The sequence below is a fragment of the Sturnira hondurensis genome, unplaced genomic scaffold (genome assembly GCF_014824575.4).
Source record: "Sturnira hondurensis isolate 20B ecotype Veracruz unplaced genomic scaffold, ASM1482457v3 Scaffold0001120, whole genome shotgun sequence".
NCBI classification, from domain to species: Eukaryota; Metazoa; Chordata; class Mammalia; order Chiroptera; family Phyllostomidae; genus Sturnira; species Sturnira hondurensis.
The window spans coordinates 3,603,004-3,630,554 of record NW_028073751.1 but is presented as its reverse complement, the minus strand read 5'-3'; the positions used below and the strand labels follow the sequence as shown (position 1 = coordinate 3,630,554).

General features: G+C 38.7%; 2 protein-coding genes across 2 annotated transcripts in view; both read right to left on the bottom strand.

Annotated features, from left to right (window-relative positions):
* The window catches only part of LOC118998204 (protocadherin alpha-C2), a 104,042-nt gene that overhangs the window by 65,846 nt on the left and 10,645 nt on the right, over positions 1-27,551 (bottom strand). The window lies entirely within an intron of this gene.
* On the bottom strand, positions 12,531-15,113 carry PCDHAC1 (protocadherin alpha subfamily C, 1). Its single transcript, XM_037062261.1, is given in 3 exon segments — positions 12,531-13,338; positions 13,340-14,561; positions 14,564-15,113. Coding segments are annotated over 3 exon segments (2,463 nt in total). The 5' UTR covers positions 14,997-15,113.

Sequence of the window (27,551 nt, the reverse complement as noted above, 5' to 3'; positions counted from 1 at the left end):
TTCATTTTTAGTTTTCTTAGAAAATTCCATACTGTTTTCCATAGTGGTTGTACCAGTCTGCAATCCCACCAACAGTGAACTAGGGTCCCCTTTTCCCCACAACCTCTCCAGCACTTGTTGTTTGTTTCTTTGTTTATGATAGCCATTCTGACTGGTGTAAAGTGGTATCTCATTGTGGTTTTAATTTGCATCTCTCTGATACCTAGCGATATTGAGCATCTTTTCATGTATCCTCTGTATGTCTCCCATGGTGAAGTGTCTGTTCAAGTCCTTTGCCCATTTTTTAATTGGGTTGCTCGTCTTCTTTGAGTGGAGTCGTGTGAGTTCTTAGCATATTTTGGAGATGAAACCTTTGTCTGAGATATCACTGGCAAATATGTTTTCCCAAACAGTTGCTTCTCTTTTTATCTTGATACTGTTTTCCTTAGCCATGCAGAAGCTTTTAATTTTGATGAGATCTCATTTGTTTATTCTTTCCTTTATGTCCCTTGCTCTAGGGCCATATCAGTAAAAATATTGCTGCATGGAATATCTGAGATTTTCCTGCCAGTGCTCTCCTCTAGGGCTTTAATGGTTTCCCGGCTTATATTTAAGTCTTTTATCCACCTTGAATTAATTTTGGTGTATGGTGTAAGTTGGTGCTCGAGTTTCATTTTTTTGCATGTAGCTGTCCAGTTCTCCCAACACCATTTGTTGAAGAGGCTATCTTTACCCCATTTTATGTTACGGCCCCCTTTGTCAAATATTAATTGACTGTAGAGATTTGGGGTTCTCTGGGCTCTCTGTTCTATTCCATTGGTCTATGTGCCTGTTTTTATGCCAGTACCAGGCTGCCTTGATTACAGTGGCCTTGTAATACAGTTTGATATCAGGTATTGTGATCCCTCCTACTTTGTTCTTCTTTCTCAAAATTGCAGCTGCTATTCAGGGTCTTTTATGGTTCCATATAAATTTTGGAAGTGTTTGTTCTATGTCTGTGAAATATGCCATTGGTACTTTAATAGATATTGCATTGAATCTGTAAATTGATTTGGGTAATATGATATTTTGATGATGTTAATTCTTCCAATCTATGAACATGGTATATGTTTCCATTTGTTTGTGTCTTCCTTGATTTCTTTCTTCAGTGTTGTATAGTTTTCTGCATACAGGTCTTTTACCTCTTTGGTTAGATTTATTCCCAGGTATTTTATTTTTGTTTTTGCTATATCAAATAGCATTTTTTTCTTGATTTCTGCTTCTGCTGTTTCATTGTTGGTACACAAAAATGGCTTTGATTTCTGGATATTGACTTTGTATCCCACTGTTTTGCCAAATTCGTTTATTTGTTCGAGCAAAAACATGCATTCTTGACTTATTGAAGTCTAACATAAATGTTTACTTTTACCACTTCCAGGACAATGCAATGATGATGCAATGGCCTTAAAATCTTTTAATTCTATTTACCTCTCATCATACTAATATATTATGTTATTGTTTTAATATATTTCCATTTTTTTAATATTTTAAATTCTACATATTATGGTTATCTGATTCAGTGAATACATTACTTCTGCTTCTTTCTTTCTTCCCTTCCTTCCCTCTCTGCCTGCTTCTTTCCCTCCCTCCTTCCTTTCTTTCTTCCTTTCTACATTTTTATGCTTCCACCTGGGAATATTTTCCATATACTTAAAGAAATCTCTTACTATTTTTCTCACTACAGATCTGCTTGGGATGCATTTCCTCATTTTTGGTTCATGTGAAAATAGGGTTTTAAAAAGATTTTATTAATTAATTAATTTATTTATTTATTATTTATTTATTTATTTTTAGAGGGAGGGAAAGGGAAGGAGAAAGAGAAGGAGATAAACATCAATGTGTGGTTGCCTCTCACGTGGCCCCCACTGGGGACCTGGCTGGAACCCCGGCATGTGCCCTGACTGGGAATTGAACTGGCAACCCTTTGGTTCACAGTCTGCACTCAATCCACTGAGCTATACCAGCCAGGGCTGAAAATAGTATTATTTTTATCTACTTTCAGTTTTTTTAAGGATATTTTTGCTGGGTATAAAATTCTAGGTTTGCAGATGTTTTCTTTAAGCCTTTTGAAGAGGTCACTTTATTGTTTTTTGGCTTCTACTTTTTTCCTTGAGAACTTAGTCATTAATCTTATTATTGTTAATTTAAAGGAAATGTGTCTTCTTTTTCCCAGTGGTAAAAGGTGGCTCATTAGGAAGAAAAAAACTAATAAAACCAATAAATCTATGGCAAAACTTACACCAAAAACAAGAGAAATAAAAAAATACCAGTATGAGGAGTGTAAAAGAATATCACTAGGGTACCTACAGTATTAAATAAGAAATGTTGTGAACAACTTTAAGTTCATACACTATAAAATTTAAATTAAAGGTGCAAATTTATTGGAAACATAATTAAGCAAACTGATATAACTACAAACATAGACCTTTATATTTCTATGCTATTATAGATATTGAATTTATAATTTAAAATATTTTTAGGCTTTATTTTTTATTTTTAGATTTTTAAAAAATTTATCTTTAGAGGGGAAGGGAAGAAGAGAGGGAGAGAAATATCAATGTATGGTTGCCTCTCATGCATCCCCTGCTGGGAACTGGCCTGCAACCCAGGCATGTGCCCTGACTGGGAGTAGAACCTTGGTTGTTTGGTTTGCAGGCCTGCAATCAATCCACTGAGCTACACAAGCCAGGGCTATTTTTAGATTTTATTTATTTATTTTTAGAGAGGGGAAGGGAGGAAAGAAAGATAGGGAAAGAAACATCAACATGTGGTTGCCTCTCCAGTGCCCCCTAATGGGGACCTGGCCCACAACCCAGGCGTGTGCCCTGACTGAGAATGGAACCAGCGACCCTTTGGTTTGCAGGCGAGCACTTAATCCACTGAGCCACACCAACCAGCACTAAAGCTTTATTCTTAATTCTTGTAAATGTTTATGGGGAAAAGGATACTAATTTACAAAGACTTTTCAAGTCAGTGAAAAAAAGGTAATATTTCTCAGCTTACTTACATGAGACCAACATAGCTATGATAACAAACTCTGACATAAACATTACAATAGAAAATTACAAGCCAATTTCTGTTATAAACACAATTTTTTTAAATTCTAAGCCAAAATTTAGAAAACTAAATTCACTAATATAAAGGATAATCCATCACTACAAACTGGGGTTTACTCCAAGGATGCAAGGTTGGTTTATTATTAATGAATCAACTAATAGAATACATAATTTCAATAAATGAAAGGATAAAATCATATGAGTACCTCAATAAACATTAAAACATGATAAATTTCATATCCATTTATGATTTTAAAAACTCTTAGTAAATTAGAAAAGGAAGGAAATTTCCTTTACCTGATAAAAGTTCTCTGAAAAAAATCAAAAAATGTATTTTATATTAAATATTTAAAACTTTCTGCCCTGGCTGGTGTAGCTCAGTGGATTGAGTGCGGGTCTGCAAACCAAAGGATTGCAGTTTGATTCCCAGTCAGGGCACATGCCTGGGCTGCAGGCCAGTTCCCAGCAGGTGACACACGAGAGGCAACCATACATTGATACTTCTCTCCCTCTCTCCTTCCCTTCCCCTCTAAAGATAAATAAATAAAACCTTTAAAAAATGTGAACTTTTAAAATAAATTTAGCAAGAACCCTGGATATAGAGTTATATAAAATATATTTTATATCTATGTACCTGCAACAAAAACCAAATATAAAATGAGAAATTTTAAATAGCATCAAAATGTTTCATGAAAGTTATGCAATACCTCTCTACACACACTCACACAAACACATAAACATTGAAAGAAAATAAGTAAAATAAATGGAAGAATACACCATGTTACTGTAAAAGATGTTTATGGTCATATAATGCTACTATGTCAATAAACCCCATATTTTTACAGAGTAAATATCAAAATCCAAATAAAATGTGTCAATATGTGCTGTATTTTCTATAAATTTAATATAATATCAATTAAAATCTGAGTAGGGTTTTTTGGTAGAAATTGACAAACTGATTCCACAATATACACAGAAATGCAAAAGGCCAAACATTAATCTTTTTTTTTTTTAAAGATTTTATTTATTTATTTATCTTTAGAGGGGAAGGAGAGAGGGAGAGAAACATCAATGTATGGTTGCCTTTTGTGCATCCCCTGCTGGTAGTTAGCCTGCAAGGAACCGGCCTGCAACCCAGGCATGTGCCCTGACTGGGAATCGAACTGCGATTGTCTGGTTCACAGGCCCTCGCTCAATCCACTGAGCTACGCCAGCCAGGGCCCAAACATTAATCTTAAGCTAAACGAATCTTGAAGCAGAAGAACACAGTGGGAGAACTTACACATTGTATGTCAATAAATACTCAAAGCCACTCTATTAAACACAGGATGGCATGGCTTAAGAATGAAACAGACCAATGAAACAGAATCAAGTCCTGAAACAGTCACTTGCTTTATGATGTAAGTAGCACTGCAGAGTAGTGAGAAAAAATTAGTCTTTTTATTAAATGGCATTGCGTATATAGAAAGTCCAACTGGATTTACACATAGAAAAAAAATGAATTTCAGCTCCTACATTACACCCTACTGAAAAAAAAAAAAACAATTTCAGGTGGATTTAAGAATCTAAATATGCAAGTTAAAACAAGAAGTCTGCTGGAACTATGCAACCAACAATCAGATATTGTTACTTAAACTTAAGTTGAATGTTATTAAAATAAAAAATTCAGTCCCACAGTTCCAACTACCAACATTTTAAGTGCCCAGTAGCCATATGTCCTATATAGAATCAGGAATAGAATACTTCCAACATACAAGAAGTTTCTACTGGACAACAGTGTTCCAGAATATCACACAGGATATATCTCACGACCTTGAAGTAGAGTACATTTTCTTTAAAAAGGACAGAAAGAGTGCTAAGTAAAAAATAAAATATTGATAAATTGGATCTCATTAAAATTAGAAGCTTCTATTAATCAAATATATGATTAAGAAACAAGGAATATTCTATATACTATAGTACTATGGGGTGGTCATAAATTCATATTTTAAGTGAAAATCAAAATTAGAAGGAATGTGTATTGTATGTTAAAATTTATCTTAAAAGTAGAAGATAGGCCCAGGCTGGTTTAGCTCAGTGGATTGAGCATGGGCCTGTGAACCAGAGTATAGGGGTTCGATTCCCAGTCAGGGCACATGCCTGGGTTGCAGGCCAGTTCCCAGCAGGAGACACACAAGAGGCAACCATACATTGGTATTTCTCTCCCTCTCTCCTTCCCTTCCCCTCTAAAGATAAATAAATAAAATCTTTTTTAAAAAGTAGAAGATAGACACATATATATTTACTTACATTTTCTCTATATATGTTTACATGAAAAAGCAAATAGTAAAAGGATAAATAATAAAATGAGATTATCTATAAGGGGAGAGAAGGATTAGAGTGAAGGAACAGGGATAGTAGATGCCAGATTTCTCTAAATACACGTTGTTTTATAAATTTATTATAGAACCATGTAAATATTTCACATAACTTAAAAATTAGCCCCGCCTGCTGTGGCTCAGCGGTTTGAGCACCTGCTTGCAAACCAAAAGGTCGCCAGTTTGATTCCGTAAGGGCACACGTCTGGGTCCCCGGTCGGGGGTGTGCAAGAGGCAACCAGCTGATGTTTTTCTTGCACATCAATGTTTCTCTCCCTCTCTTCCCTTCTCTCTGAAAATAAATAAATAAAATCTAAAAAATATGTTAAAACTGTGCTAAAAAGCAAGCCCTAAATGTGAAAGGAATTTGAAAAAACCAAACCTAACTTTGTATGTAGTTGATGGCTTAACTGTGCAGAGATGAACTATTCCAAAATACTTTAAAATCCAGTAATTTGTATCATACGTGCCCAGTGAGATACAACCTAAAAATGAACAGAATGGCAAAAATATTAAAGTGATACTGTAATCATATTGTTGGTGTGGTGCTGGTATTGTTTTCTAAAAGTCTATTGTTTGAGTAGTGTGGGGTAACAATGAGTAATTATACTGATATAAATGCAAAGCAGGATTTTTGTTGGGGGGGAAAGGAGATTCAAACTCAAGATTGATGAAATTAGGTAAACACTATATAGTGCTTAACTTGGAAAGATTAGAATTGACTTTGTGATGTAAGAATCTTTTTAAAAATGCAGAGTAACTGAAAATATCTAGAAACACTGACTCAACCCTGTAGCAATAAGTGTACTTACTGCCCAGATTCTATCTCTAAAAATTGTCTCCATCAAAAAGGAACTGAAGGATCCTTCAAGAATAGTTGACTCTGACGCAGGAAATTTACAAGATGAACCTGAATACTTTTAATACTAGAAAACAGACATTCTCTTTAGAATGAATTAAATGATGGTGGGGGAAGTAAAGACAACTGTACTTGAACAACAATAAAAAATGAGAAAAATAAAAGTGATACCTTCATTTTTTAAAAAATGAATTAAGTTAGTCTGTCACTGAAAGGAAAACAAAGTATTTGCTGCAAATGACATTTAAGATTCTGAGTGAGAATTATAATTTTGCAAAACCTGTGTCCACTGTGAGCTTGCTATTTCCCAATACAAAAAGTCTATTTTGTGGGGTCAGTAATGGTATTGACAGATGTGATATTTTGTTACTGTATAATAAAATGTGTCTACTTTTTGAAGATTTGTATAGGTCTGTGAACAAATATTTCCCAAACAACGGATAAACTTGACTTTTAGAAAAGCATATCATGCCCCTGGCTGGTGTGGCTTGGTGGACTGAGTGCCTGCCTGTGAACCAAAGAGTCTTGGGTTCAATTCCCAGTCAGGGCACACACCTGGGTTGTGGGCCAGGTCCCCAGATGGGGGTGACAAGAGGCAACCACACATCAATGTTTCTTTCTTTCTCTTTCTCCCTGCCTTCCCCTCTCTAAAAGTAAATAAATTAAAAAGTATTTTTAAAAGAAAAGTATATAATGACCCACAGACAGGGAAATGGTGGGGACTGACCGTGGGAGGTGGGGGGTAGGCTGGGTGGAGGAGAGTGAAGGGGGAAAAATTGAGACAACTGTAATAGAACAACAATAAAATACTTAATAAAAAGCATATAATGTAAGAAAGGGATTAATGGTATTAGCATCTTAATAGTCACTTATGTAAAGTGTTCAGTATTAAATTATTATATTGCATGAAGAAATAACAAAACTAGAACTGAAAAAAAAATGAGATACTAGTACATACCGCTATAATGATGAAAATTTTAAAGGCTGATGATGCTGAGTATAACAAGAACATGGAGTAACGGGAACTCTCAAGTACCGCTGGTGGGAGAGTAATTTGGAACTGCTAATTTGGGAAACTGTTGGCAATACCTATGACAGCTGACCATACTCACACCTAATAGCCAAACAGTTCCCACTGCTAGCTGCACATCCAATAGAAATGCAAATATATGTGATCCAACGACATGAGAAAAATGTTCAGAGCAAAACCGTTCACAATAGCAAAAAAATGGAAAAATACATTAACATAAAAATGGATAAATAAACTGAGATATATTCATACAATGCCATAAACAGCAATTTAATGAATGAAGTGCTGCTACACACAGCCGCCTGGATGGGTGTCACATGCATAACACTGACTGCAAAGAGCCAGACAGAGAAACACAATCATACCATACAATTCTATGTCTATAGTGTTGGAACTCATAATAATGGTCATATTCAGGAGGGAGTAATTAATTATAGGGGAGGGTTGAGGGAGGTGGAAGGTGCTTGTGATACTCTCCTTTACCTCCGTGGCAGTTCCCTCCAAGTGTTGGATCAAACCATACACTTTTTGATATATGAACCTTTATGTCATACTTCAGTTAAAAGTTTTAAAAGACTTATATGAAGCAGCTAATACTACACTTACTGGAAATTTTTCAGCTTTAAATCCATACATTAGAAACAACAAAACTTGAAAGTCGGTAAGCTCAACAAGAGGCTAGAAAACAAGTAGCAAATTGAACACAAAGAAAATATAAGGAAAGAAATAAAGCAGAAATCAATTATATAGAAAGCAGATATACAAGAAAAGAGAATCCCAAAAGGCAAAAAAGTTAGTCCTTGAAAACATAATATAATTAATACATGGTTGCTTCCAAGTCTAGTCAGGAAAAATGAGAGGTGACAATAACTAACGTCAGAATTGAAGAGGGAACTATCACTACAGATCCCCAAATGTTAAAAGATTACAGGATGACATTATGAACAACTTTATGCCAAAATAAATGAAATATAGTTTAGATGAAATTAATATATTTCTGGAAAAACAGAATTCCCAAAAATGAAATAATAAAAATATGAATAATTTTATTACTAATAAAGTAATATCATGATTTAAAACTTTCCCACGGAGAAGATTTAAGGAACAAAAAGCATCACTAGTGAATACTACTGAATACTTTAAAAAGAAATATCACCAATATTAACAAATAATGTCCTTTAGAGAAGAGAAAAAGAGAGAAAAACTTCTAACTTGTTTAATAGGGCCAGCATATCAAACCCTTCTCACGAGAAAGAAAAATGACAAGGCAATCGCAAGTGATGAATATAGATGCAAAAACCCACCATTGAGATGTTTTAATTGGTTGGTTTTATTTTGTATGAACATCATTTTGAGTCTAAATGAAACAGCTGTGATCTTTGCTCAAAGATGCTAAAGAATAAGCATAATGTGCCTGAATTCAGAGAGAATATTTCTGAGGGTATGTCACAAAGAGCTATGCTATGAAAATAGTATATGTGTAGTTAGCAACCAGGTGGCTCTGGGAACAGCCAAGAATTTGAGATGGGGTACAAAGGTGTTTCTCTTTTCTTGCAGCTCAGGAGATTGCGTGACCATGTACGTACTTCTGGATTCCAAGCCATGTTCCAGCTGAATAATGACCTGCATTTATAGCTTAAGGAAGGAATTATTATCCTAATTCTCTTCCACAAATGCATATAAAAGAGACATGAAGTTTATTTATATCCTGAACCATTCTCATTTCATAAATTAAAATTAGGAACAAAATGAGCAACCACCTTTATCATTTAGCTTAGGTTTTTAAGAATAATTCTTACCCGCAAATTCCTAACTTCCTGTAATACTTCCGTCAAAACCCCAGACTCATCCATATTCACTTGACATTCTGCCAAGAGTTATTTATGATATTCACATCATGTGCATTTGAGCAATGTAAAAACCTTGTAGCAATTTAGTTCACCTTAATCCCAACACAGCTAAGTGTTTTTAGTCTCTGAAATAGTATTGTTTCCCTCTAACTGCAAATACTGAAGGCAACAAAAATCAGTAGGTCGTGAACATTCTCAGACACGTTATTAAAACTTTCCCATTCATACATTTCCCAGGCATTGCTTTTCCCTTCTGTCCACTAAAGTTATATAATGCTCTTTTCTCTCCTTTTCAATATTTGAAACCTCTCTATCATACAACAAATATTATTTTACCGTCTACATGGTGCGTTTTTAAAAATCTGAATGTATTTCATATGCCATGAAAGCTCCCTTAGTCACAGCCTCTAAAGTTTCTCAGTGTGGTCACCAGCTTCAAAGTCAAAATAAATGTAAAGAAACATCTGGTTAGCCTTTGGAAAAGTCTACTTACGGAATATGTATTAACAAATAAAAACACCTAGAATGCCGAAAACATTCTACAACTGTTGGTAAATGACACCACTAAGGGGGAATATCTTGTGTGCTATGTACCCTAGCCAAAGCAAGTTGTCTGAGAATAACAAGATCACTAAAATAACACCGGTATATTTAAATGATCATTTTCATGTGGAATATTTAATAAAGTCAGTTGTACACCTCTACATTTTGCTACAGAAATATTATCTAAGCATTTTTCAATGAAATTAATTTTAAGTGCTAAGTAGAACTTTATATCTCTTTAGATATAACAATCTAAAGAAGTTAAATTGTCCATCAAAAATCTTTTTTAAATTTTTTATTGCTGTTCATTCATGGTTTTTCCCCATTTTTCCTCAATTACTCTCCCCTGCCCTCCCCCAACCTTCACATTCAACCCCCCCCCACCAATGTCTTGTCCATGGGTGTTCTTATGTGTTCCTCGACTTGACCATCTCCCTTCTATCCCCCATTATCCCCCTCCCTTTCCCCTCTAGAAATAACCCAGGAGGTGAAAGACAAATAACATATGATGTCACCTATAAGTGGAAACTAATCAACAAAACAACCAAGAAAGCAAAATACAACCAGAGACATGGAAATGAAGAACACACTGACAGTGTCCACCAAAAATCTTAAAAGGAAAAATTGACATGAGACACATGCTGTCTGGTTGCTGCCAGTGAACCAGTTTTTATTATATCTGTTAAATATTATCAACAGGAGAGAGATGGATGTGAATGTTTTTCTGAGTTTCTTACACTGATAGATTTTAGTACTGTAAACTGTATTAAAATGCACTATAAACTAAAATACGACAGAAGAGCTTAGGAAGTGAACAAAATATAAACACATGCATCAACATGACTCTGTACAACTCAGGCACACAGTGAAAATTATTATAAAATGATACCCTTTTCAAAGGGCTTTTGTTGTATAAAATTTGAGCAATAAGTATTTTATTTCCAAAATTCTGTAATTGTTATTAAGACATTCAATGACATTTTTTCTAAAGAATCAAAGTTGGATCAATAAGCAATTGGACAGAAAAAAGTAAATAATAAATGCCTGTGTGAATTACAAATACTTCAGATTTATAAAATTTACTTTACCCATGTCTCATATATATTAATTTCTTTATACCAGGAATTGAACCAGAGACCTTTTGCTTCGCAGAATGGTGCCCAGATAACTGAGCCACACTGCTCAGGGCCATCCAAAAAGTTTTGAAATGCCAAGGGCCACTATGGATAAATTGAAGTATTTGAATAATTTAACTTTTATTAGATACATTACTTTCAAATACGGTATTTACTTACTTATAAGTATATTGGCTTCTAAAATAATAAGAACATTAAATTCAAGTTGAATAGACTTTGAATGGTAAGTTAACCTTTGAACATATCCATGTTCCTGACATAATAATTGCTCTTCTTTCTTGGGAAACATGAATTAAAACACACAAAAAAGGATTGTCAGGTCCTATACACAATGCCATCATCCCTCTGTCTCTATAAATAGGTTTTCTGAGAGATGCTTATAATTTCTATGTTCTTACTAACACTGCATGGAGCTATTAGTTATGATGTGGAGTATTATTCTCTAAAAAAAAAGAAAAAAGACTACTTTGCCTAAATAACATTCATGCAAAGTACAGCCTGTGCTACATCTTATGAAGTGGTGTATCACTCAAGATCCAATTCAAATGCCATCTCTGAGTCCCTCCTGCATGCCTACATGTTCTCTCATGTTCTCTCTCTCCCTTCTTTGAACATCCATTGTGATTTATTTTTACATTTTTTAGGTTTTCATCATTTTTACTCATGTATTATAAAGTTTGAGTAAATGTCTTACTTTGCATGATATTAATTTAAGCTTGTATTATGCAAAGAATAACATATCTTCATTCTCACTTTTGGTATCAGAATGTCTTACATACATACCTGTTAGTAAAAATATTTTTTGAATGAAGGGATATTTGCTTTAAGTAATTCCTTTAGCCCTGGCTGGTGTGGGTCAGTGGATTGAGCACTGGCCTGTAAACAAAAGGGTCGCCAGTTTGATTCCCAGTCAGGGCACATGCCTGGGTTGTGGGCCAGGTCCCCAGTGTGGGGTGTGTGAGAGGCAACCACACATCAATGTTTCTCTACCTCTCTTTCTCCCTCCTTTCCCCATCTCTAAAAATAAATAAATAAAATCTTTTTAAAAATCCCTGCAAGTCAAAACATTTAAAAAATAAAAGTAATTCCTTTAAAAAAATCCTAAAAGGAGTTATTTAAAAACATTTTGGTTAATTTATTACTTGTACCAAAAATTTTTGTGCTTTATTATTTTTACTGTTAGACCTTTATATTACTTTTATTGTTCTTTAATAGGTATGAATTTCTTATCCTTAGTCCTACTCTATTTTATTTTAATCCTCATCCAAGGATTTGTTTATTGATTTCAGAGAGAGAGGAAGGGAGAGAGAGAGAGAGAAAGAAACATCGATGTGAGAAACATCAATCAGTTAGTTGTCTTCTGTATGCACCCCAACTGGTGATCGAACCCACATCGTAGGTACGTGCCCTGACCAGGAATAAAACTCGCAAACTTTTGATGTATGGGGGCAACACTCCAACCAACTTAGCCACCCAGCCAGGGCCTTACCTTTGTTTCTAAAAAACAAACTATAATGTCCTTCAGTTCAGGAACAATCTTTTAATACTTTTTATAAACTCCCAGAATTCTTAGTAAAGGGTCTGCTAAGCAGGAGTGTTCAACTCAATGAATTAAGTGTTGCCAAAGGATAATCTAAGAAACATTTTTAAAGACCTGGCAGCCATCTCCTGGTCAAGGCAATCAAATTCCATAAAATTTGCTTACCATGGCATTGACATTTGCATGATCTTTCCTGTTCCGAATCTGAATACAGGATATTGGTAAATCCAGTCCTACCCCAGTGGCCAGGTCCCTCCAGTCAGCAGCACTGCACTCCCCACGCCACGGCAAACTGTTATTACCAGGACCAAGTCCCAGGGAGGCCCGATAGAGATAGGTCTGAGAAAGTCTCTCAACCGTAGTGACATCTATCGTGGTTGATGACATGCAAGGATGCGAAGCCATGTTCCTTCCACACCTCAGTTCCTCTGGAGAGAGACAGCAACTCTGAGAGCAACAACCTGGGCTCTGGCTCCACTTGATACACACAAAGAAAAGTAAGCACCCCAGAAATAAAAAAGAAATAGAGGCCAGAGCAATGACTAAATAGAGGTTCTGGGCAGAAAGGTGCCCTCCTGTTTCCCAGGTATCTTCAAAGTCTGGAAGGACCTGAGGGGCAGAGTTGCTCAGTAGCATGCCCAGCGTAACTGAGGAGGAGAGTGCTGGGTCTCCGTGATCCCGAACCACTACCACCACCCTCTGTCTGACTGCCTCAGTGGGGAGAACTAAGCGAGCCCTACGGAGCTCTCCTGAATTAGCTGAAATTCGGAAAAGGCTAGAGTCAGAAGTCTGAGAGACATGATAGGAAAGCCAGGCATTGGAGCCGCTGTCTGCATCCTCTGCTACTACTTTTGTGACCAAGTGTCCAGTTCGGGCAGAGCGGGACACAATTTCCACTGGGATCGTGCCATTTCTGGTCAAGGGAAACAAGATGACTGGAGCATTGTCTCCTATCTACCACGAACAAGTTCATAGTCACCGATGCACTTCTGGGAGGAATGCCACCATCTCGGGCTTCCACTTGAAAGCAAAAGCCCTTGAGCCGCTCGAAGTCAAAGGAAGTTTTGGCAGTGATAGCTCCACTGGATGCTTCTACTGCCACGAAGCTGGAGGCTGTCTGCCCCTCAGAGGTAAGATCCAACAGTTTATAGAAGACAAGGCCATTCTTCCCCAGGTCTGGGTCCTGGGCAAATACGCGGCCTAGAGAGGCTCCAGGGCCATTGTTTTCAGCCACAAAAAGTTCTTGTTCTGGTTGAGGAAAGCTTGGTGTATTGTCATTCACATCAGCAACTGACACAGTCAGTGTCCTGCGGGTGCTAAGTGGTGGTGAGCCACCATCTGAGGCGGTGATCAGGACCTGGTATTCGCTGACCTGCTCCCGATCCAGTGGCCCATCAGTCAGCAAACTGTAGTAATTGTCAAAAGAAGCCTTCAGCTTAAAAGGGCCTCCATTAGACATGCTACAAGTGACCTTACCATTGGGACCAAGGTCCTCATCGCTTACACTGAGGAGAGCAATCACCGTGCCAGGGGCGGTGTCCTCTGAAACTGGACTGGAGAAAGTCAGCAGGTTCACCTCAGGGGCATGATCGTTCACGTCAGTCACTTCCACCACCAGTTTGGCGGTGCTGGCTAGACCAAAGGCGCCTTCATCCCTCGCCTCGATGTATGCTTCCAACAACGTTTCAGGAGGACCTAGTAAAGCAGCTACCCTCACCTCCCCATTTCTGGGGTGAACGTGAAAGTGGTGTCTACGCATTGCTTGCGTGCTATTGCCTAAGGAGTACCGGATTTCCCCATTGGAGCCTTCGTCCGGGTCCGAGGCCTGAACTCGGAATAACACAGTCCCATTGGGTACAGTCTCCGGCACCTTGGTGTGGTACACTGTGCGCTCAAATACGGGGGCATTGTCGTTTGTGTCCACCACAATGATGGTGACTTGTGTGTCTCCGGAGCGCGGGGGCCGCCCGCGGTCCTGAGCGGTGAGCACCAGCCGGTGGGTGGCGTGTTCCTCACGATCCAGAGCTTTCACCAAAACCAACTCCGGGTATTCCCTGCCGTCGACCCGCGACCCCATGTTCAGGCGAAAGTGCTGGCTGGAGCTCAGGCTGTAGCTTAGCACCCCGTTGCTTCTCTCGTCGGCATCTTGGGCACTAGGGAGAGTAAAGCGGGCCCGGGCATCAGGAACTCGGGGATGTGCAGCTGCACGTCGCCAGCAGGGAAGACAGGTGAGTTGTCATTGATATCCAGGACGTGAACGCGAATCTTGTGCAGCTCCAGCGGGTCCCGGAGCACCAGCTCATAGGTCAAGACGCAAGTAGCTTTGGCCCCGCACAGATGCTCGCGGTCCGCCGGCTCTAGGACAACCAAGCTACCACTGGCAAGATCCACCCCAAAGTAGAGCTCCTTGTGGCTGGAAAAGAGGCGAAAGTTCCGCGAGGACAGAGCTGCTGCTGACAGCCTCAAGTCCGCAGTAACGTTGCCGACGGCTACGCCCCGCTGAGTCTCCTCCAGCACCGAGTACTCCAGTTGTCCCGCGGCGGAGCCGCAGGAGACCCAGAAACAGAGAACGGCCACCCTCCAGCCCACCATCCTCTCTGTTGCCATCCTCGCTCCACCGGCGGTGACCCGGGACCATGCTCCGGACTCCCGGAAAGCACGAGCCGCGGTAAAGAACGCGAGCCTACTGGCCGCCGCTGCCGGCTAGTGGTTCCGCTTTCTGAATCCCGGGATTGCCCCGGACTGGCCGGCGGGGAGCTGGACTTGCTGGACTGGAAGGCTTGGCAGCCGTCTGGGGAGCCGGCCGGCTGCGGAGGGGCGCAGCGCCGCCTAGGGGTGCAGAGACCGGCGAACGGCCGGGGTGGGGAAGCGCGCTCGCGGTTGCCTGCCGGCTGGGATCCCGCCCCGAGCCCGGGTAGCGGGGCTCTGGGCGGGCAAGAAAGACTCCGGGAACCTTTAATGGGTGCTTCCCAGAACAACGCCACGAGGCCACCCGAGGCTTAGTCTCCACAACCTCTGCCTGAGGACTGCTTGTAACTAGGGCTGAGCGCCCCTGAGCTTCTCTCACCAACTGTTGGAGAGCTGAGCCTCCAGTTCCCGGCGTTCGGACCCACCGCCCCGCTAAGTGCCCGCGGAAGAGGGAGGAACTCCGAGGGGAACCGCGGGGCGGAGATGGTGAGAGCGCAACCTTGACCGTGAACGACCAGCCCTTCAAGACTAGCAACCCCAAACCTAGTGCTTCGGTGCATTACCGTGCTCCATTCCCAACCTCTCTGCTGAGGGTTAAAGTCTCTCCTGCGCCTCAGAATAATCCCAGGAGCCACCAATTTTCAATACAAGCATCCAGAAGGGGGCAAGTTGGGGAACAGTAACTTCCCTCAAGCTTCCCCCGACTCTTGCTTGTGTGATGCAACAAAGTAGGAGAGCGCAAGGCTCAGGGTCCTACGTTCCTCTTTTGGTGGGTCATCAGTTTCTCTTTTTCTGGGAGGCCCTACTGGGAGCGTTTTGCAAGCGGCCCTTAACGTTCTGGATGAGAAAAGAGGTCTGGAGCCAGTCAATATCAAACACCAGAAACTCACAAAGATGGACTACTTATTTCCAAACAGGACTCGTGAAGTGGAAGGGATACTGTTATCTCAGTACTTGCGAAGTACTGAGATACTATTCAGAGCGTGACCAGGAAACTACTCTCCATTTGGAAAACAGCAATGAAGCGGAGTAAGAACCCGCTAGATGCCCGTACTTCGCCCATTTTCGTTTTAAAGCCAGTCTCCTGCACAGAAATCCAGACAATGATCAGTTATGAAAAACAGCCGTGAGCTACAAGCACAACCTCCAAACTCTGCCTAGCACCCTACAACAAGCGGCTTTCCCGGAGATGGGGGAGAGCCGAAAGAGACTGACTTAAATGACTATTAAACACTAAATTCCTCACTCAAATCCTTCCTTTAATTGCAGTACGCAGTTCCAAGAACCAAAATTTGAAAGACAAGGGCTGACTACAAATCAGGAGTGGAAGCTTTCAGGGAATTCCATTTTCTAATCAGAAAACGACCTAAAAGTATTGTTAATTATTAAAGCTGAGTGTGGGATACATGGGGGTTAATTACATGGTTCTCTCAACTCTAATGTAACTTTAAATATTTCTAAAATAACTTTTTAATTACTGATTAAAATGGAGTGGGAACAGGCAGCTCCAGCATTCTGGTCTTACTACCACAAGTAGGGTTGATAACTCTCCTGAGCCACTAAGAACCAATCACCTCCTGGGAACATCACAAACCCGGTCCTTCTGTCTTCCAGGGGGAAAGGGAGGACTGCAACATAAGCAGTAAATGCTCCTGTCTAATTCTTCTTTCTGATTGAAGGAACCAAGTCTCAGATGAAATTAAAGCAGGAAACGTGTCAGCCCACTGAAGTGTTAGGGAGAGTCGTAAGTATAGCCATCGTTGAGGATCTTCATTAATATGTGAAATAATTCATAAAAATTAAAACATCCTTCACTAAATTTCAGAACCAAAACTAATTGCCTACTTCAGTGCCAGAGGTTAGAATATGTGTTTCCTCATTTTTATGTAATGCTGCTAACCAAGCTAACTGCTTTGGGGTGAAAGGTTATATTCTTTTACTTTTCCCTTAGCCTCAGGAGAAATACACCTGAGGGGACGGACCCAACATCTGGAGGGACCTGACTTTTACCAATCGGCTTCCAATTGTGCAGGCTTTAGAATTCGGAGCTGCATCTAGGACAGTGTGTGTGGGTGCAGATCAGGAACTGGGGAGAAGGAAAAGCACCGTGACAAAAACTGTTTCCCCTTCACACATTTCTCAGACTTTTGGCTTCCGTTTTTCACATTTCTGTATTTAAACGGCCACTGGAGTCTAATTTCAAAGGATTTAATTTGTGTCAAGAATAAGTAGACAGCACGTACCTGTAGAATTTGTCCCACCATCTGACTCCATCTGTTTAGGCGTAACTGTGACTTATGGGAAAGCAGCATTTAGGATATACTTGGGAACCCCAAAGAAGAGCAGTCTCAAGAGTTTTTCCTTTTGTATAAGGTCACTAGATAAACATTAAAATTGTGGATTAACAAAATATTTCTTTAGCAGAACTTTTTTTGGGGGATATTCATTTTGCCATTTTATGGCATTTTGCATAGTTTCCATTGGTCAGGCATTTTCAAGTTTTTAATTAAGTGCAAGTACAACTTTAAGTGGACTTGGTGCAAAAACATAGTCCTGATCACCACTTGGGCTCTATTGCCAGGACTATTATTTTAAATCTCTCCCACCAAACTTAGTCTTAAGCTATAAATTCAAAACATTTCTAGCCATATGGATAAGCTCCTATTTTTAAGCCAGTCTCCTGAACAGAAATCTGGACAATGTGGGGAAGTCGGGGGAAGATGTCAGGGCAACATCCACATTGTTGCTTGAAGCCAAACAAAAAAAGGAAAACAAACAGTCCATCTAATTTCCACCCAAAAGTTTGTCATCAAAAGAATATTGTACTTTAAACAAGTTCTCTTAGTGCTCAATATTATTCCTTGGGAATTTATTATGTACTTATGGAAACTAAGTTAAAAGATAGGACTTCACAATCACATTAAGCAAATTTTAATTTAGTAAAATATCTTCATAAAGTGTCCAAATCAAGTCTAACAGCCTGGGAATTCTTTGTATCACATTGTCATTCTTTCTTCACTTGACCCCTTTACCATTAACATGTCACTACAGAATTTCTTTCTCACGTTTCTAGTACAGAGGAACTAGCTTCTCTCCATGACACAGTACCAGCCAAAGTGTCTTGGACCTTGCTTCATGAATCTTCACTTTAATGAACTCTACTCTGTGCTTACTTACTGCTTTTTATAATTATGTGCACATTTTTCAAAAATTACCCTTTTATAAAAATATTTTTCCATTTCATCTTCAAAGTGTAGCCCTCAGAACTTGAAGTCATACTCCAGATTGGTTAAATCAGATCCAGGAAGTGGAGATCTAGTCCTTTGATTCTAAGTACCACACATCAAGGAATGGAGGCTAAAACGGTATCTGGTGCTTAGACAACTATGTCACAGACTTTTTAATGATGGATTGAAAACTAAAATTCACATCCATTTTTCCTAGGTGTTATTTAGCCACAGATGAAAATATCCTAGACTGTTATGCTTACTTTTTTTTTTGCTTAAAAATTTAAATATATTAATCACAGAATATATTTACCTACATTCAAATTTCATATTCCTACACATTTGGTGAGCAGTCACACTAGATCATCTTCTGAGCTGCAGATGAAATGTTTCATCAAATGTGGCTGAAAAGGAAGACCTGTGACTACTACCCACCAACCTACCTGACATAAGTTTATTAGATGGTGTCTAACCTGAAATAAAAATCTGACAAAGATACTATTAACAGTCTCCAAAAAAGAATCTATACAAGTCTCATATTATATAACAGTTTCCTAAAATGCTAAACAAAATATTGCCAGGTCACCATTATGGTAGATGCTTAAAAGAAATTTGATAAAAATCTGGCAGTTTTCACAAAACAATGCATCAGAGTCTCTCCCAAGAGGCTCCAGAACCAAAACACCTGGTGGTGGGTTTAGACCATATCAGAGAATCACCCAATTAGCTCCACAAGTGGCACTCCCAAAGGGAGATCTTGAAAGGCACCAGACCCTGCTGAGGCAAATTTCACTTCATGGGGCCAGCCCTCACACAGCAGTCCATATGCTGTGGTCGGGGTCACTCCTCACAGTCAGTCAGCCTGAGGGTCAACCCCACCCATGGGGAGGCCAACAGTAATAAGGACTCAATTACAACAGGAAGGCTCACTCACCTAACCCACACAGCGACATTCCTGGAGTTATCTAGCTCGAGTGATCAGAAAGACTGTGCCACTGAGCCTCACAAGACAACAAGTATATAAGGTGACCACCCCAAGACTGAGAGACACAGCAGATCCACCTCATATACAAAAACAAATACAGAGAGGCAGCCAAAATGAGAAAACAAAGAAATACACCCAAATAAAAGAACAGAAGTAATCCCCAGAAAAATTAGATGAAATGTAGGCAAGCAATCTACCAGATACAAAGTTCAAAACAATGGTTATAAGGATGTTCAAGAAATTTAGAGGGAAAATGTATAAACTCAGTGAGAATTTAAACAAAGAGATAGCAAGCATTAAAAAAGACATAAAACCATAAAAAAGGAACCAGTCAGAAATGAAGAACAAAATATCTGAGATGAAGAATACTTCAGAAGGAACCAACAGCAGGTTAGGTGAAGCAGAGGATTGAATCAGCAATTTGGAAGACCAGGTGACAAAAAAAATAAAGCAGCAAAAAGAAAAAAAAGGGTTATTTTTTTTAGAAAATAAAAGTTTTTTAAGTGAGGATTGTTTAAGGGACCTTAGGGATAATGTCAAGCATAATAACACCCACATTATAGGGGTACCATAATGAGAAAAAAAGAGAGCAAGGGATTAAGAACCTATGTGAAGAAATAATGACTAAAAACTTCCCTAACCTAGTGAAGGAAAAAGACACACAAGTCTGGGAAGAACAGAGACTCCCAAACAAGATGAATCTAAAGAGGCCCACAATAAGACATATTATAATTAAAATGACAAAGGTTAAAGACAAAAAGAGAATCTTAAAAGCAGCAAAAGAAAGAGAGTCAACTACAGTCTAATGGGGAGCTCCCATTAGGCTGTCAACTGATTTCTCAACAGAAATATTTCAGGCCAGAATAGATCGGCATAAAATATTTAAAGTGATAAAAAGCAAGGATCTACAACCTAGATGACTCTATCCAGCAAGGCTATCATTTAAAATTGAGCATGAAATAAAAATCCCTCATCAGAAAAAGCTAAAAGGCACCAAACCAACATTATAAGAAAAATGTTAAAGGGTCTTTTTTAAGTGAAAGAGAGAAAGGAATATAATTATCAAGAAAATGGCAATAAATACATACCTATTAATAATTACTGAAATGTAAATGGATTAAACTCTCCAGTCAAAAGATAGAGTGCCTAAGTGGATAAGAAAACAAGACCTCCACATATGCAGTCTACAAGAGTCCCATCTCAGAAAGAAAAGCACAAACAGACTGAAAGTAAAAGGCTGTAAAAAGATATTTCATGCATATGGAAATTTTTAAAACTCTGGGGTAACAATATTTACACCAACAAAATAGACTTTAAAACAAAATCTATAATAAGAGACAAAGAATAACATTGCATAACAATAAAAGGATCAATAAAACAAGAGGATATAACTCATGTAAACATTTATATACCTAACACAGTAGCACCTAATTATATAAGCAAATTTTGACAGACATAAAGTGAAAGAGCGGTCATAGTAGGAGATTTTAACACCCCACTGACATCAATAGATAGATCTTTCAGACAGAAATCTACAAGGAAACAGCAGCCTTAAAGAACATACTAGGTCAGATAAATTTAATTGATATTTTCAGAGCATTTCACCCAAAAGCTACAGAATACACATTCCTTTAAACTGCACATGGAACATTTCCTAAGATAGACCACATGTTAGGTAGGACATATCTCAAAAATTTAAGGAGACTGAAATCATACCAAGCATTTTCTTCAACCACAAGGGTACGAAACTAGAAGCCAGTTACCAAAAAAAAAAAAAAAAAACAACCCTTGAAAAACACACCAACACATGGAGGCTAAATGACATGTTACTAAATAATAAATGGGTTAACAATCCAGGATCAAAGAAGAATCAAAAGATACCTTGAGACAAATGAAAATGAAAACACAACAACCCAAAACCTACGGAACACAGGGAAAGCAATTCTAAGAGGGAAATTCATAGCATTTCAGGCCACCTCAAGAAACAAGAAACTTTGCACCTAAAGGAACAATCTAACCTTACACCTAAAGGGAATGAGAAAAATAACAACAAATAAAGCCCAGAACAGTAGAAGGAAAGAAGTAATAAACATCAAAATGGAAATAAACTAAATAGAATCTTTAAAATATACAAAAGATTGATGAAACCAAGCTGGTTCTTTGAAAAGATAAACAAGATGGATAAAAAATAGATGAGTCTTAACCAGACTCATCAAGAAAAAAAAGAGAGGGCCCAAATAAATAAAATCATAAATGAAAGAGGAGAAGTAACAACCAACATCACAGAAATACAAAGGATTATAAGAAAATATTACCAACAACTATATACCAACAAATTGGACAATCTGGAAGAAATGGATAAATTCTTAGAAACATACAATCTTCCAAACTGAATCAAGAAGAAAAATCTAAACATACCAATTACAAGTAACAAGATCAAAGCAGTAATCAAAGAACTCCTAACAAACAAAAGCCCTGTGATACATATATACAATGGAATATTATTCAGCCATAAGAAAAGATGAAATACTGCCATTAACGAAAACGTACATGGATCTTGAAAATATTATGCTAAGCAAAATAAGTCAGACAAAAAAGTTAAGAACCACATGATTTTACTCAAATGTGGGGTATAAAAATGAAAGCAACATATTAATAAACAAAGAAAACAAATAAACATGAATTCAAAGACACAGAAAACAGTATAGTGGTTACCACAGGGAAGAGGATAGTGAGGGTAGTAAAGGGTAAATGGGGTCAAACATATGGTGATGGAAGATAATTCAACTTTGAGTGGTGAACATAGAATGCAATATAAAGATCATGTATCATAGAAATGTAAACTTGAAATCTATATAGTCTTATTAACCAATGTCACCCCAATAAAATTTTAATAACATATTTTATTAATTATGCCATTACAGTTGTCCCATTTCCCACCCTTCATTTCCCTCCACCCTGCACACCCTCTCCCACCCACATTCCCCCCTTTAGTTCATGTCCATGTGTCATAAATTCTTTAGCTTCTAAATTTCCCACACTACTCTTGCCCTCCCCCTGTCTATTTTCACCCCACAGTCTATGCTACTTATTCTCTGTACCTTTTCCCCCTCTCTCCTCCTCCTACTCCCCTGTTGCTAACCCTCCATGTGATCTCCATTTCTATGGTTCTGCTCCTGATCTAGCTGTCCTCTTAGTTTGCTTTTGTTTTGGGTGTGGTTGTTAATAACTCTGAGTTTGCTGTCCTTTCACTGTTCATATTTTTTATCTTCTTTTTCTTAGATAAGTCCCTTTAACATTTCATATAATAAGGGCTTGATGATGATGAACTCCTTGAACTTGACCTTATCTGAGAAGCACTTTATCTGCCCTTCCATTCTAAATTAAAGCTTTGCTGGATAGAGCAATCTTGGATGTAGGTCCTTGCCTTTCAGGACTTGGAATACTTCTTTCCAGCCCCTTCTTCCCTGCAAGGTCTCTTTTGAGAAATCAGCTGACAGTCTGATGGGAACTCCTTTGTAGGTAACTATCCCCTCATCTCTTGCTGTTTCTAGGATTCTCTCCTTCATTTTAATCTTGGGTAATGTAATTATGGTGTGCCTTAGTGTGTTCCTCCTTGGGTCCACCTTCTTTGGGACTCTTTGAGCTTCCTGGAAGTCTATTTCCTTTGCCAGATTGGGGAAGTTCTCCTTTATTATTTGTTCAAATAAGTGTTCCACTTGTGGCTGTTCCTCTTCCCCTCTGGTACCCCTATGATTCAGATGTTGGAACATTTAAAGATGTCCTGGAGGTTCCTAAGTCTCTCCTCATTTTTTTGAATTCTTGTTTCTTCATTCTTTTCTGTTTGGTTCTTTCTTTCTTCCTCTAGTCCACTCCATTGATTTGAGTCCCACTTTTCTTTCCATCACTATTGTTTCCCTGTGCGTTTTCCTTCATTTTACTTAGCGTAGCCTTCATTTTTCATCTAATTTGCAACCAAATTCAACCAATTCTGTGAGAATCTGGATCACCAGTGCTTTGAACGGTGTGCATCTGATAGGTTGGCTATCTCTTCATCACTTAGATGTATTTGCTCTGGAGATTTGATCTCTTCTTCCGTTTAGAAGAATGCCTGTTGTCTGTCTGTCGCACCTGTTATGTGTTGAGGGGCAGAGCCTTACGTGTTCACGTGGGTGAGGCAACCCAGTTGCTGATTTGTGATGCTGCATGTGGTGGCGGGGTCTGCTCTCTGTGGGATCTCAGTCCCTTCTGGCGCTTCCCCCAAGCAAACTGGGCCCTTCTGGTGCTGATTCCCATGTGGGTGGGTTTGTGTACATTCTAGGACCCTGTGGGTCTCTCCAACAAACTCTCCTGTGAGGCTGGGAGTCTCTCCTGGCACCTCCGTCCCCACAAGTGTTTTCAATTGGTGTTTTGAGGCTTTATTTCCCAGCACTGGGGCCCTGGGTTGCATGGTCTGTCTTGCTCCCCAGTTTTGCCTGGTTTATTGGCACACAAATGTGGGACCATCTGGCCAGCCAGCCACCTTGTGCGCCATGCCCAGCTTCACAATCGCCGCCTCACTGGGTCTGCCTGTTGTCACCCTGCGCCTGGGTTCCAGCCACCACCTGTGCACCCAGGGTCCACGTGCTGCCATCTTGCATGCCCGGGTTTGTCAGATGCTGCCTTGTGTACCCGATGCCACCGCTTTTTTTTGCTGTGACCCCTCTCCACCCAGCCACCTGACTCTGCCCCTCCTACTGGTCTAGATGAATATGTCTATTTTAACTCCTTGGTTGTTGGACTTCCATACAGTTCAATTTTGTTAGTTCTGGTTGTTATTTTGTTTCTAAATTGTCCTTATTTTGGTTGTGCAAAGAGGCACAGTGTGTCTACCTATGCCTTCATCTTGGCCGGAAGTTGTCTTTGTTTTTTAAATGAGTACTTAGTAGATGTAACTTAAAGTCCAGTTTGGTTTATTTTTATTCTAATGATGTCTGCATAATAGGCACCATTTATTCATTGGGTAAATGAACACAGTCTAATGATTTTTTAATGTTATCTAGAATTAATATGCAGTACCTTTTTTGATAATGCACTCCAGGCATGAATTTACAAATCCCTTTCTGTATTGAAGAGTTTCCCTTAAATTACTCTTCTCTGTAAACATACTGTTATAAAATTAAGGATTCAACTAGCTGATATGAAGCCTGATGAAAGCCATCTCTGCCCAAATATCACCTGATCCCTGGGATACAGTATCCTCATCATGACATCATCCTCTTCAATGGCTTCCCCACTGCCCTAGGGATGAAGGCCAGAACCTTTACCATGGCCCCACAGTCTGGAGCCTGCCTGTCTCTCAGTCCCAACTGAGGCCCCACTTCCTCTTTGCTCCCTGCCTTCCAGATATTCTAGTCTTCCTTAAGGTCTTTGAACATGTCTTCCTTCCTCGTCTGAGGACTTTTGCAGATGGTAGTCTTTGGCCTGAAATACTCTTATTTCCTTCTCCATGTACTTCCTTCTTCTGCTAATTCCTGTATTTCAAGTCCCACAGCAAACATCACTTTCTTGAGCATGTTCCCCTTCACTTCACTCAACAAGTCAAACACTTTATCCCCCTCTTATGTCCTATCATAATAACACTGTCCTTTCCTTCAAAGTAGGACTTTGAAGAAAATTTACACTTATTAGGTTGATTGTTTGATTATTTTTATCTCACTAAACTATACAAGGACAAAGATTGTATGCATATTTTCTCTCTAATCCCCAGCATCCTGTGCCATGCCCATTTAAGATATGTAGCAATTCTTTTTTAAATAAGTAAATGGATGAATAAATATTAAAATGAATAAATTAAAAATTACATTTTGGAGTTTTGAGGGTCTCAATCAGCTTTTAACAGAGTATCATCATTACCTTCTCATATCCAGAGCTTTTTAACTTTATCATTATCTCTATGGCTCACAATCTGATGGAATGTCTCCCCAAAATACTAATAATGCATAATTCACATGTGATTTTTCAGCCTTCAGTAAGCTTTCACATTCATTTCTACATCCCACTCAATTTACTGATATAGAATCTGAAGCTCAAAATGTCGCATAGTTAAAAATACACAAAGTTAGGGCTAGAATTCTAACCACACCAAGGCTCCTGAAAAATCTGTAAAGGGAAGTCAAAGAACTGGAAATTGGGTCCAATTCTAAAAGCCCGTGGAAAAAGATATCTTAAAAATAGAGATATCTGCCCTGGCTGGTGTAGCTCAGTGGATTGAGCGCGGGCCTGCAAACCAAAGGATCGTGGTTCGATTCCCAGTCAGGGCACATGCCTGGGTTGCAGGCTAGTTCCCAGCAGAGGACACACAAGAGGCAACCATACATTGATATATCTCTCCCTCTCTCCTTCTCTTCCCCTCTAAAGATAAATAAATAAAATATTTTTAAAATAGAGCTATCTCTCCAACACCAAACAAAAACACACTTAACTTATTAAATGTTTTTTAATTAAAATTCCGTTAGATTGGGTCACATATCTATCTGACCAAAGAGTATATCTGACATGAAAGTGTAAAAAATAGGGGCAGGGAGTCAGTGATTCCAATTCCATGGTGAAGACAGCAAACCTCACTAATTTCTCCTTTTGTACACATTTTGTGCTTATTTTTTTAATTGTTGTTCAATTACAGTTGTCCCAAAAGCTTTATGTTGTATCAGAACCAGCTTACCACAGATTCTACTATTTTGTATTTGTCTATGCCACGAAATTTAGCTCTCCACTACACAATTGGTTCAGTGTTTCCTATGTATACTTTAGTCTTAATATGAAAATACAAATAAGTGGGAACTATTTCTAGTAACAACTCAGTGCTGTGTACTTAAGGGTCTTATGCATCATTTGAGCCAACTACCTCTTTTTACATAAGTCATTTGACACAGGAAGCAACAAAACAGGTGACTGAGAAGTTGAGCAGAGATTTTGAGGGTGCTGAGTTAGAAAGACAAAAACTGGTGTCCTGAATACTCCAGGAAGGAGAGCCCTGGAAATCCCCCATGCTTTGGTTTGGGTACCCCCAAAAGGGCAATACACCATAAATAAATAAATCTTTACAATAGCAGAAGTCCTGCTTCAAATTATCTCAGTCCTTAAATTTAAGTTAAGGTCTCTGGGACTTCTAATGGCCCTAATTAGCCCTATGGCCCTGCTGGGAGCAAAAATACATTCTCTCTCAGAGAAGACTATCTTAGACCTCTTTTTACCTGACATTTTTTCAAAATTTTTATTGAATTTCCAGAATTCAATAAAAATTCAGCCAAGCATAAGAAGAAATAAGACAAAGAAATCACAAACAAATAAAAAGAAAACAATGTGAGCAAACTCACATGGGATTCACATAATAAAGTCATGAGACATAGAATAGATTTAATATGTTCAAGGAAATAACAAGCCTAACTGAAGTTTTGAGAAGAAACTGAAAACTACTAAAAAGAGCCGAGCTGAAAAGTATATAACTAGAAAATATAATAATCAAAATGAAGAACCCAATGGTTTTTAATAGTATAGCAAACCTGGTAGAAGAGAGAGTTAATGAACTGAAATATAGGTCAGAAGAAAATACCCAGAATGAAACGTGACAAAACAAAAGAATTTTTTAAAAACAGAGAAGAACCAAAACAACCCAGTCGTGTTGTATATGTATCAAAAAAACCTCATTGAAGAGAGTGGAGGAAAAAAAGGTGCTGACCCAAGTGACTTTGGAAACAAACGAAGTCTGTAAGACTGAAAGCAAAGAAACTATACATAAGCACTGTTATTTGGCTGGTAAAGTTGTGGTCCACAGGATACAGGTTAACAATTCTGAATTTATTATACATGCACATGGGAACTGAACAATTAAGTGAGTAAATGGCAGACAATTGGAACAGGTTTCTCCCTGTTGGAGAGGGAGTTTACAGATAAGCAAGAAGAGAAAGTTAGAGCAATCTACATGTTAACAGATTAGAGACACTAGTATAAACTCATATTTAGCTTAATATAGAAACAGATGTTTACATTATCTGTATTATATTTGTGTACATACTGTAGACTGTAGATATCTATACATACACAGGTTAGTGTATACACATATATGTCCCTGCTCTGTCAGATGAGAAAGACTAGAAGCAATGTCACTATAGTAGCTAGTAGCATACCCAGCGCTCAGAACTTGATATCTAACACCATTATCCAATAAAAGAAACCAGGGATTCTTGGATAAATGGTTGACCCTAGGACTGAGGCAGAAAA